Source organism: Ochotona curzoniae, unplaced genomic scaffold, assembly GCF_017591425.1.
Source record: "Ochotona curzoniae isolate NIBS_2020 unplaced genomic scaffold, NIBS_Ocur_1.0 scaffold_2683, whole genome shotgun sequence".
NCBI classification, from domain to species: Eukaryota; Metazoa; Chordata; class Mammalia; order Lagomorpha; family Ochotonidae; genus Ochotona; species Ochotona curzoniae.
The window spans coordinates 9,409,308-9,422,149 of record NW_024467100.1 but is presented as its reverse complement, the minus strand read 5'-3'; the positions used below and the strand labels follow the sequence as shown (position 1 = coordinate 9,422,149).

General features: G+C 41.2%; 1 protein-coding gene across 1 annotated transcript in view; it reads right to left on the bottom strand.

Moving 5' to 3' along the window:
- Positions 1-410: 410 nt before the first annotated feature.
- FCRL5 (Fc receptor like 5) overlaps positions 411-12,842 on the bottom strand; it is a 36,382-nt gene continuing 23,950 nt past the window's right edge. The window contains exons 9-15 of the mRNA XM_041003306.1: positions 10,816-11,094; positions 7,729-8,007; positions 2,772-3,050; positions 2,282-2,397; positions 1,666-1,691; positions 640-722; positions 411-439 (exon numbers count right to left, since the gene is read on the bottom strand). Coding sequence (XP_040859240.1) covers positions 411-439; positions 640-722; positions 1,666-1,691; positions 2,282-2,397; positions 2,772-3,050; positions 7,729-8,007; positions 10,816-11,094 — 1,091 coding nt within the window. The remainder of the gene's footprint in view (positions 440-639; positions 723-1,665; positions 1,692-2,281; positions 2,398-2,771; positions 3,051-7,728; positions 8,008-10,815; positions 11,095-12,842) is intronic.

Genomic DNA, 12,842 nt, shown 5'->3' with positions numbered 1-12,842 from the left:
TTAAGCTAACTGGTCCATGCTGTTATAGCAGTCCAAACTGACTAAGACTATGGGGAATAATAGCCCCATTCCATTTGCAAGTGGGAACATTGCAGCTCTGAGAGTCTATTGTTTTACTCAGGCACAGGTACTTAGAGCACTGGCTGTGGGTTTTGTTATGTAGCTTATGCTGAAGCCACCTGTACAGAATGAAGAGTGCACTGGTGCATGGTGGGCTTGGAATGAACAGCACAGGCACATCCCCCTGCCCCCGATGACTCAGTGTGAAAGGCACCATTGGGCCTTGTTGACCCAGATGCTGTGTATGTAACTGAGCTACATACACAGCATCAGCTTGTCCAAGTTGATGGTTGATCAGAAAAGACCCTCTTCATTCTTACCTGTGGGCTTGGCTTCCCCTGGGATTCTTTTTACTTCTGAGTAAACCACATCTCTTCCTCTAGGATTGACTTGAAAAAAAGTTGAAGTTTTAGAGGATGTTAAGATTCTTGCCTCATATTTTACTTCCTTTCTTTTCCCCAAAGCTTATTCTCTGAAAGGACTAGAACCCTCCAGACTTCTGCACAATCCCCTTACATCTCCTGTCCAAATCTACACCCCCTGCTGCCCCTGCCAAAATGGAAGGTTTGCAGTCCTCACCATTGCTGTACACTGGTTGCAGCTCTATCCAGGCTGGTACATTGTGGTAAGTGGGCTCTTGGGGGTCTGAATCTGACGGGCTCCTGTGCAACACAGAAATATCAATGTTTCCGAGAATCTTGATTCAGTAGCTGCAAAAATCCCTGGCAGTCACTGAGTTTTTCACACGGACAATTGCCAAACTGGGAAACAAACAAGTGAGTAACAAATGGTTTGTGCATTTTGCATTAGAAATCATGACAAAGGAATATTATCTGTATTGCCAGATTTTTATGGCTATCTAGTATGTAACAAAAACTGTTACTATGCTTATAATGTCACTGCTTGTTCTATTGTATACCTGCTTTATAGTGGAAGAATGGAGATTCTGCAAGGTGAAATGATTTACTGAGGTCATGCAGCCAGCTGGGAGGACCTGGCACTAAAGTCTTTATTCTCAAAGCTGTCAACGTCCCAGAGAAATCAGTCAACAGGCTCTGAGAAGCTCTGGATATCTTAGGTATTATTACCATGAGCTTGCCCAGGAGTAGCTTGTGAGCCATAGTGTGGCTCATAAAGGTGGCCTTCAAGATCCAGAATGGTGGCCTCCTCTTCATAGGCATCACAATTGGATGGCAGAGTGCCCTCTCTGGATGACCAGGAATTTGACCCCCCCCCCCCTTCCTGGTTTTCATCCCAAGAAATGTTAATTGGATTCACAATGTTTGCAGTTTTCCAGGCTGAGCAAACTAAATCATCTCAAGATATGGATGGGTTTTGTGGTCAAATTGGTCAACTAAGGCAGGCATGGTACAAACCTGTGCAGTGAATAAATGAAAAGCAACTAACACTTGACAGAAGAAAAGAAGGCCCCTGCACTTTTGATGGTGGGTGAAATTCCATGTTGTTTCCTTGAGGTCCCCCAAGGGCAGAGACAACAGGAAGTAGAGGCAGTCCACCCAGCCACATGTGCAGAAGCTGTGCTCTTGGTGATAACTGGTCCAGTTCCATTTCATGAACCACCCAGGAGCACAGCTTTCATCTTACCTGGAGGAGTTAGAGGAAGGCTTTCCCTCTGCAAAGAAAAGCAAATGAGCATTAGATTCATGAAAGGAAACCCTTACCGGGGGCCTGGCTCATATGAGTCACACCTGGAAACTGCCTGAAGAATGAAGTCTGAATCTTTCTTTCCTAGCTTCAAGAGAGATAATTGATCTGGCAAAACTACTCTAATTATACCTGCCCTCCAAAAGATATAACTATAATGTGGAAGGGGAGACCACATCCCATAATCCTTCAACCTCAAATTTTAAAAGACAATGATTGATGGATGGAAGCAGCAAAATAGACTTGAATAACTATACAAATATCATACATTAAAAATTGATAAGTTGCCCAATCCCATTTGTTCTCTGTTTTCACTTGAGTCTTTCCCTCCTTTTTATTATTTGGGAATCTCTGGGGGTCAAAGGGAGACAACACTGCAGTTTGTAAGGTTAGATAAAGTGCATGTTTTCAAGCCATCTTCCACTTAAAGGGCAGTTTTGAATGCTTGCATTCCATAAGCATGTGTTATAGGGCACCCAGAGGGAAAGGGGTGAGAATAGGGGAAGGGAGAGGAGGAGAATTGAGAAGAAAAGAGCGTGGGTTCAAGGAGCGACGCACCTGCTTTTCTTGAGAGCCAGCAGTAGAGTAGCACTGCACCTGCAGCAAGACCTGCCATGAACAGTGCCCCGGTGACTGCTGTGGCAACTGGACCGCTTCTGTTCTCAGTCAGCCCTGAGGGGAAGACCAGGCACATGAGCAAGAGAGAGAGGCATGAACAGCCTCTGCCACCAACACTGATGCCTAGACCCGAGAGAGAAGAGGACTCTTGGTGGCCAGGACTCCTGGGACTGAGTAGGTGTTGGTGTGGCCCCTATCTGTGCCTGGGCATGGCTGATGGGCAGGATGGGCTGCGGCCAGTGAAGAGGCAGTTAGCTGATGACCTCTGCCTTCAGGAGTGTTCTTTATCCTTGTCCTCCTTCCCACATGCTGTCACTTGGAGATCCAGCAACTTTGTGTATCTGACCCTGTGGGTATCGTGTGGAATTCCAGAATGACCTTGGAGGAACTATTTGTCCACATCTGTAACCTGGACATAAGAAACTTACCTGAGACGAAGAGTGTCACCACCTCACTGCATTTGGTTTCCACGTGATTGTCGGCCTCACAGGAGTAGTTTCCAGAATGTTCTGAGGTCAGGGAGAAGTTGAATGATGTTCCTCCTCCAGAGGGTGCTGAGTGGTTCCCCAGGATGACATTCTCGTGATAAAATCGGTACAGGATTGGGGGCGAGCCTATGAGGGCCTCACAGTATAGCTGCACTATGTCCCCCACCACAGCCTGGGCCCCAAAGACTCGCAAGGTGAGGACAGGGCGAGACACTGGAACTGAAGAAGAGGAAAAATCCACCATATGTTTTTATTCCTAACATATTCATAAAGAAAAAGATACATTATAAGCAAGTGGAAAGAGATCTCAGTCTTGAATACTAGACTGAAACACAAATGATAGACAAAACTAATCATGTTTGTCTATAAATAGCTGTCAAGGTGCAGAAAATGCTCAATAGAAACTGTAAAAAGCATTGAAATCACTAAAAACTTCAAATAGCTAATAAATATACAGAAACAAGTCTTATCTTTAGTGTTAAGGGAATATGTACAAATAACAACATCCATAATATGCTATTCTTTTCCCATTTATCAGATTGACAAAGTTCAAATAGGTTCATATTACTCATGAGATTGTAGATTATCAGGCATCTTGCTCTAAGTGGGAATGCAAATTTAACACACTGTGCTGAATAGCAATTTTGCAGTATACCAAATTAATTATGCACAAAAGCTTTGACTCACTAAGTCTACTTCTCAGTTCATCTCCTTTAAATATAGTGTGGAATATGCCAAGACAATTGTAAAAGGATTTCTATTGCAGACTTTGGAAAAAATAAGTAAAAAACTAAAGGCAGGCCTGGCATGGTAGCCTAGTGGCTAAAGTCCTTGCTTTCTTTGCACACACCAGGATTCCATATGGGCATTGATTCTAATCCTGGCAGCTCTGCTTCCCATCCAGTTCCCTGCTTGTGGCCTGGGAAAGGAGTTGAAGATGGCCCAAAGCCTTGGGATTCTGCACCCGCATGGGAGACCCAAAAGAAGCACCTGGTTTCAGATTGGCTCACTCTGATCATTGTGACCACTTGGGGAGTGAATCAGTGGATGGAAGATCTTCCTCTTTGTCGTTCCTCCTCTCTGTATGTCTTTCTTCCCAATATAAATAAAAGAAAATCCTAAAAAACTAGAGGCAACCTAGTGGACGAGGTAATGAATTGGGAAAGCTATCCAACTTATACTTTTAAACTAAAGGCAAGAAACAGTTTTAACAGAAAACTACAAGCTATATAGTGTAATTTTGAATATGCAAAAATGTGTCAACAGGTAAAAAGGGTATGGCAATAGATAAAATCAGGACTATCTTTTATATTTTCTAAGGATTTATTTTATTTATTTAAATGGCAGAGGGAGAAAGAAAGACAGAGGAGGGGGAGGATGGAAAGAGGGATATATCTTTCTTTAACTGGGTCCTTCCCCAGATGTTCACAACAGCATAGACTAGATCAAGCCAAATCCATCTAGGTTTCCCATGTGGACAGGGGTTGAAGTGTTTGGACCATCTTCTTTTGCTTTCACAGGTGCATTACCAGGGAGCTGAGTTCAAAGTGGAGTAATCAGGACTTGAAATAACACTTGGATGTGGGGTGCCAGCATGGCAAGCAGCTGCTTAATACACTGTACCACAGCACTGGCACTTATACCTTTATCTTTACATTGTCCCATTTATATCATTCAAAATTTTATCAAAACTACTTATTTATGTATTCTTTCAGAATAATATCTTACTAAAAACTAAAAGGTTTTGTTAAAATATGGACATGAAAGATGAAAGATGAAGGAATTTTGTAGTCTAGATTAACACTGAGACTGGATAGGGCCATTTTTCAACCTGGATTTCCCATTATGCCTGTAAGCTATGACTTCATTCTTCATATTTCATGTTTCCTCTCCTGAAAACTGGGTATCCTCACAGGCATATCTTCATGGTTACTGCAGCATTGCATGTCAAGCCTGAAGCACACTGCTTACCATGTGATGAGGGCTCAGTGAATGTTAATGATAATGTTGTTAGGAAAGATGGTAATGAAACATCTGCTGCTTTCCGTGACCCCTGCTGTAGTTCCAGAACTCAGGCACCACTCACCCAGGCTACACAGGAAGACTTCAGCTATGATTGCAGCAGCATTAGAAACAATAGACATTTTAACTAAGAAATCATAGAAATATTGTTATAAGGAGAAGGGAGCAACACTTGGTCACTGACACATGCTTCAATGGGGGACTCTTAAGAAGTAGGTATGGAACGCATGTAACAATAAGTTCCTGGAACTCTTAGAGGAAAACTGTTTGAGGCAGACGCTGTTGATGGAGAGGAGAACCATGATTTGGTCGCGTGGGAAAAATCTGATCAGAAATCAAGTCACCTCTGGGTGTGAAAGGGATGGTCACCCTGGCTACTTAGGAGAGATTCTGGTTCCTGGGCTAGCATTGCTGATTGAACTTGCTCATTGAACTGGCCCGGGGAAATTAGGACTAGGAGTCCATGTCTTCCTGATGCTTAGAGTGTTTCCCAATATCTCGCATCTCTGGGATGTATCTCAGGAACAGGGATAGTAAGTTCTTCCTTTGCACATTTCCTTCATATTCAGTGTATGCAAATCACAGAATTCTAAGGCAGGGTGACCGACACTGTGGCATAGCATGTCAGCAGCAGATCAGCACCAACAGCCTGCACCACCAGATCCTATATGGGAAGTAATTTGAGTCGTGGCTGTCCCATTTCTGATCCAGCTCCCTGCTAATGCACCTGGGAAGGCAAATAATGATGTCTTAAGTGCCTTGGCTCCTATCACTCACAAGGGAGGCTCTGAAGAAGTTGCTGATCCTGGCCTTGATCTGGCCCATTTTTTTAAAATCATTATGGTCATTTAGGAAATAAACCAATAGCAGGCAGATCTCTCTCTGTCTCTCTCTCACTCACTGTGTCCTCTTTCTCTTGTTATAACTTGGGTTTTCAAATAAATAGCTCTTTTTAAAAAACAATTCTACAGCAAGGGAAGACTGTGATCTCCATTTTGTCTTATTTATCTAGTGTGTGTGAGAAAATTTTAGTTAATTTAGGACAAGATGCTTGGCCAAAGTCATACTGCTTGTTCTTAATAGCGTGGTGTAGCACCTTCTCTAAGCAAGTGTTTGGAGTTTTTGTTTTATTTAGGGCCTTCTAAAAATAGAAGCAAAACTCATTTTCTGTTGGTTATTACACTTCAAGGCAAGAGAACAAAAGACAGCTTTGAGAATAAGATTTCTATTCCATTACATCCTGCTCTAGATTTCTCTAGCCTGGAAACTTGATTCCTTGCTTTAAGATATTTCAGCATTTCCCCTGGAAGGCTAGACACACAGCCGCTAATTATATGGGATGTTGCAGAAATACAAGGAATATTAACTCTACGGTAATAAAAGAAGCTCAACAGAAGCTTATTGGAAGTCAATGAGAAGAAATTAGACGAGGAATGTTGTCATCTTTTAGAAGTTTCTGGTTTCCTTTCAGTATCACAATGTCAGATCAGAAAATAGTCTAGGGTAAGCATTTGGAGTGCCTAAGTTTAAATTCTGATTCTGCTTTCCAGTGCAGCTTCCCGTTGAGGCACATCCTGCAGGCAGCAGGCGATGACTCAGGTACCTGAGTCCCTGCCACCCATGTGGGAGATGCTGGCTGAGTTCCAGTCTGCCAGCTTCAGCCTGGCCTAGCCCCTAGCTATTATGAATATTTGGGGAAGGGGAGTAAAATAGCAGATGGCACATCCTTGTGTGTTTCTCTGCCTTTTAAATAATAAAAAGGAGATAGTTTATGGTCTAAAAACACCATTACATTTTGTGTTTTTTTTTTATTGATTACATTGCATTATGTGACACAGTTTTATAGGCACTGGGATTCCGCCCCCTCCTCCCCCCGCCAAGCCCTCCCCACATGGTGGATTCCTCCACCTTGTTGCATTACCACAGTTCAGATTCAGTTGAGATTCTTTCATTACAAGCATTTACCAAGCACAAAGTCCAGCATCTTATTGTTCAGATAAGTTCAACGATTTCTTGGAGAGACCATCTCTGGTCTGAAGGTAGAGCCGGCAGAGTATCATCTCAATCAATTAAAAGCCCTGATATAACATCAGTAACAATTTATAACATTATGGAATTAATTGACATGGTATTGAATAACCAATATGTTAAAAAGAAAAAAGAATGCAAGTTCTGAACCATATCCTGTGACTTCTACATTGACATTTCAATTGTTAGTTTATATACAACCAGGTTCTATATGCGTTAAAATGGCTATAGATTACTATTCGGCTGTCTCGTGTCTATTTTAATTTTAGTATTTAGCAGTTTATAGCATTGAAATATGATTTTGCTGAACCTGACTGTTTTTCAGGCAGTCTAACTCTATAACTCTAACAAGACATGTGTCAACAGTTTAGGTGAACCGTTTTAGGAGGGGTGTGCAGAGAAATCTTCAATACCCTAGTGAGGAGTAACTGATCTTTGTGTCCCACCTAGTGAGGCATGAGTGAATCCACGCTGACCGTTTCCTGTTTGATTCTAAGCTTTCCTTGTTGTTCTCTATATATTCTAGATTGATTATTTGTTTTGAGGGGTTTCTGGAGCGATCCTGATGGCCATTGAGAGAGAGGGTGGGGACCCAAAGTTGGAACCAGGCAAAGACCAGAGAAAGCTCCCCTACCATTGCATTTTCATTGAGACTTTATACATTTAAGAAGACTAGTTGACCTGTGAGCTGGGAAAGGTTCCTTAAAGCTACCATAGGAAGGACCCAGTCTTTAAGTGCTGTTGATGGGAGGAATGTGTGGGTGCTATGCCAACATATAACCCTGAAAAACTCTATATCTCCATTTTCAGTTCTTGATTGTGCTGGTGGTGGACAGGATCAACTCACCTGTAACGCTGAGTGTCACTGTATTACTGTGCTGGGCTCCCAGTGTATTTCTGGCCTCACAGGAGTAGTTTCCAGAATGTTCTGAGGTCAGGGAGAGGTTGAGCGATGCTTCTCCTCCATAGAGGGCTGAGCTGCTCCCAAGGGTGACATTCTCGTGATAAAATTGGTACAAGATTGGAGGTGAACCTGTGAGGGTCTCACAGTGCAGTTCCATGACATCCCCCACCACAGCCTGGGCCCCAAGGATTCTCAAGGTGAGGACAGGGCGAGACACTGGAACTGAGGGAGGGAAAGCAATCATTAGATCCTTTTGCTGGAATATATTCCTGCTAATAAAAGTCATTTCAAGCAGGGAACATGCTTTTTCACAGTCTTTAAGACTCTTCTGACATTATTCATAACTCGGGAGTAACTTCATCAGCTTTCAGAAAACAAAACATACATCTAATACTACACATACTTGGAGCACTGGGAAATGCAAACTCAAGTATGTTTGACAAATCTGAAAATGAAGATTACACTGAAACCTGGATGTGTCAGAAGTCAAAGAAGAACTGAGGAATGTGAGAAATTAGTGAATAGAACTTGAGGAATACGAGACTGGCAGCTTAAATGTAACCAGGGAGGCAATTCAGAAGTGAAGCCCACTACAGAACAAGTACTGATGAATCTGTTTGCTTATTGTGCTCATTCATTGAACAGTAATAAGGTAGTAAGTAGGTTGTGAGACCCTGATGGAGATTCAATGGAGATAAAGCTGTAGTCTTTGCTCTCATAGAGCTCAGAACCTAAAAGGGATGACAGGGCAGCAATTAAACAGGAATACAAACATGCAACTCAAGTGTCAGTAACTGATAAAAAAAAAAAGAACAGGGTGCTATGGAATGTACGACATTGGTACTTAATCTAGCATATACTAGTTGGAAGGAGCATCCTCATAAAGTGACATTTGAAAATAACCACATGAAGGAAGATCTGGTATATGTAAGAGTTCTGAACTGGGAAGAAGCTGGCCGTGATGAACTACTGAAAGAGGGTGGCAGCATCACTCGAAGAGTCTGAATTGGGTCACAAAACAGGAGGCTGGACACTGGGTGGAGATTCATTAGCTGTGCTGGAGATTCTGACCTTTCATGGAGCAACACAAAGTCTATAAATCTACCATACAGGGGTGTGAGGTGACCCAATGCTTTTGTTTAAAAACCTTCTGATCTTATTGTGTAAAATGACCCTAACTGAGACAGAAGTGAGTAGTTAAGTACAATTGTGTTAATTATAAATAATGTTAGATTTGACCTGGATAGCAGTGGTAGAAATAGATTCACAAAATGTTTACGAAATAACAAACTAGACTTAGACTGACCATGAGGAGAGAAATGTTACAGAAGACTCCTAGGTTTCTGCTTTGTGCTCTCGAGGCATGAACAGAGGTGCCTTCGCAAAAAGAGGATGAGGCAAGCGTCAGTTTTAGAGATGCCCAGGCCGATGTGCTTTTGAGATATTTGAGTGCAGGTGAGGTGTTTGCAGGTGCTCAGATGAGAGGTCTCATTTAGAGACAGAAGTGTAGAAGTCACAATTTACAGATGTGCAGAACATTTATGGATAGCATTCTGAGGATCTCCAAGAAAAGAGAGGATAAAGGGCACAGCCCTTAGTTCTTGAACATAGTAGTGCTTAAAAGTTATAACAGAAGAGGTTAGGAAAAATAAGACTGAGAAAAAGTGGCCAGAGGGAAGAACTGCAAGAGGAGAAGTTTGCTAAAATTAAGGAAGAGAGTGTTCTGAGAAGGAAGAAATGCTTACTTACAGCATGTGAGATTTTAAAAAGATGAAATAAGACAAGTTGTGAAAACAAGACTGTTGGATTTAAAGCCACGGAGGTTTTGTGTAGCCTATTTAAGAACTGTTTTGAGAGTGAGGGAATAGAGCAGACTTGGGAAGCTGTTTCTGAAAGTTTAGCTATGGTGGAGTCTAGGGTGGAGGCATAAGTGGGATTTGGTAAAGCAGTTTTCTTAGATGTGGAAGCACTGCAGCATGTCAATGCTGAAAGAAAGTAGTAGACAAAGAGAGGTGTTGGAGGTCAGAGGAGTTAAAGGATAGCAAGAGTTTATGAGAATACATGAAAAGTGGAATCTAGGGGTCAGATGGAGGTGCTCACTACGTGTGGGGGCAGAAAAAGTCCTCCATCCACACCTTAGGAAGACAAGAGTTGAATTAATTTATGAATACAGAGAAAGACTTCAGTTTGGTGGTAGGAGTTGAGGGTGACATTGGATTAGAGAGGATGTAGAGGTGGTAACAAACTGGAATTTCCATAGATACATGAATAATGGTGATAGAAGGAGTTAAAACAAGAAGGATGGGAGACTGCTCAGATAGCAGGTGCTTAAAGCTCATTTTGGAGATGGAATGGTGTGTATGTGTATGTGGGAGAGGTGACTGATACAGAGAAGAAGATAGGGCAAGGTGCTGAGTGATTCATAGTGATGCCAGAATGTCTGGTAGAGAGGAAGATACTAAAGCCTCCATTGAGCGTGGACACGGCCGGGAGTTCAGCTGACAAGGACAAACGGGAAATGAGGATATTGCTGAATGGACAGGAACATGTAAGAATCATCTGCTGGTGAGGTTCCTCAGAGGGACTCTAAGCTACTCTGGGACAAGGGCAGGAGAAGCTAGAGAGAAATCTGTGAGCCAAAAAGAGAATGTGCTTGCATTTTTAATGACTGATATAAAACTGTGACCACATGTCTTCTGAGGTGAGACACAGTGACCTTCATAGCTTTCTTACTGAGCACTATTGACCAGGATATAGTTTGTATTTTGAAAATTGTATTCTTTGTTGGAGGAGTTTTGGTCATGGTGGAAAAAGAGTGTTGCCATAAAGAAAAATTCATGGAGAGAAGCAAAGGTGCAAGTTTCTGAACATGTAGAATTTGAAGCTTGCAGATAGAAGTCACATAGGCAGAAGTCATGTCATAACATCATATATCAAATTGTAAAGGAAACAGAGCTCCAATGCTGCCTGTTGGGGAAGGTGGAGGAGATAACGCATCCCTTGAGCTGATAGTCGCAAGAATCCCCTCACCTGTAACAGTGAATGACATGGTGTCACTGTGCTCGGTTGCTATATAATTGTTAGCCTTGCAGGAGTAGTTTCCAGAATGTTCTGCAGACAGGGAGAGGTTGAAGGATGCTCCTCCTCCCGTGGGAGCTGAGTGGTTCCCCAGTAAAACATCTTCATGATAAAATTCATACAGGATTGGGGGAGACCCTCCAGAGGCATTACAGTGCAGCTCCAGCACGTCCCCCACTACAGCCGGCATTCTGGGAGCCCTGAGAGTGAGGACTGGGCGAGACACTGGAACTGAGGGAGCAAAGAGTTAACTGACATGAGTTTCTTTTTTATAAAATAGCTCCTCATTTACACATGCACACACACAATCAAATGATACAGAATTATGCAAAGTAAACATATATGAAGGTCTATACTTTTCAGCGATGTCTTGAGTATTTGGTAAAACTATCTAGATCTTTTCTAAGTATAAATACACTCACTCACATGAACACAGAATTAACTCACATACGGGCAATATAATACACACTGGAATACAATCTACTTTTTCCCTTAGCAAAACATTGTGGTTATTTTCTATGTCATTACTTAAAATCTCTATGACTCACTTAAAAATAATTTTTATCCAGGTCTAATTTTTAAAGATTTATTTATTTTTTTGTTGGAACTGCAGATTTACAGAGAGAAAAAGAGATAGAAAGATCTTCCATCCACTGGTTCTAGCCAATTGGCTGTAACGGAAGTAGTTGAGCCTTTCTGAAGCCAGGGGCCAGGAGCTTCTGCAGGAGCTCCCAGGCAGGTGTGGTGTCCCAAGGCCTTGGGCTATCTTCTACTGCCTTCCCATGCCATAAGCAGAAAGGTGGATGGGAAGTGGAGTAGCTGAACACAAACCAGTGCTTATATGGGGTCCCAGCATTTGAAGGTGCAGGATTAGCCAGTTGAACCATTGCATCAGAGCCTTCAGGTCTAATTTTCATAAACTGAAATTTCTTAAAATTACAACTTGATAACTTTGAATTTTTTTATAATCACAAAATATTTCACTGCAGGGATTTGCCATGAAAACATTCAAGCAAGTCTTTAATAATGAGACTATTGCTATTTTTCAAGGTTTGGATAATGTTGCTTTGAAAACAACTCTACATTTGTACATGAATTGCTTAGGATAAATTCTCAGAAATGGGATTTCTAGGAGAAGTGAATATTTTAAATAAATATATGTAATACCAGAATGATTGGATCAATTTATGCTTATACTAATATTATATATGAGAATTTCTGTTTTCTCATTTTCTTTAATGATTTATTGTCTTTTTGCAGTTTCAATGTCTATAGTTGTCCCATTTGCACAATTCACTTATTTTGTCCTGTGTAATCCTACACATTGCCAGTGGGATGTCCATGAAACTTTGGTAATTTATTCATGATGGGTTACTGTCAATAAAGTATTAGTAACTGATTTATAACATGGAAGAATTGAAATCTGTTCATTTAAAAAAAACTGTCGGTTACTTGTTTTTTCCATTTCCCATCATCAGAACAGTAGTTATGGGAAATAGCTGTTCTTTACTTGCACTTCTCCTTCTGATCAGCTGATTTGTTTTTTCTCTGATACATTTTTTTCTTACATTTTCAGTATAACAATAGTTACTTTCTATTCTGTAACCACAATTATCATAGTTGACTAGCCAGTGTTTCAAAATCTACTTAAGTGGTTTACAACTTTTTTCTCTTAATTAAGGCCTCTTAATGATCCATATCTAGTAGATCTCCATAGTCTAATCTCCTTCTTCATGCTATAACTTACTGCCTTTCTACTTTGTATTCTGAATTATTTTCTTAAACTGATTCTTCATTCAATTAACAGTTTTCAGAGATACCCATTCCATTATTATTGCTTGAAATTTATATTTCAATTCTAAAATGATTTTATTATTTTTTCACTTGAATTTATTAGAATTTTAAAAATCTTTTCTGAATATCTTATCTCTTCTCTGAGCACTTTAATTGCTTCTTGCACTTCACATGTGGGCCTTGCT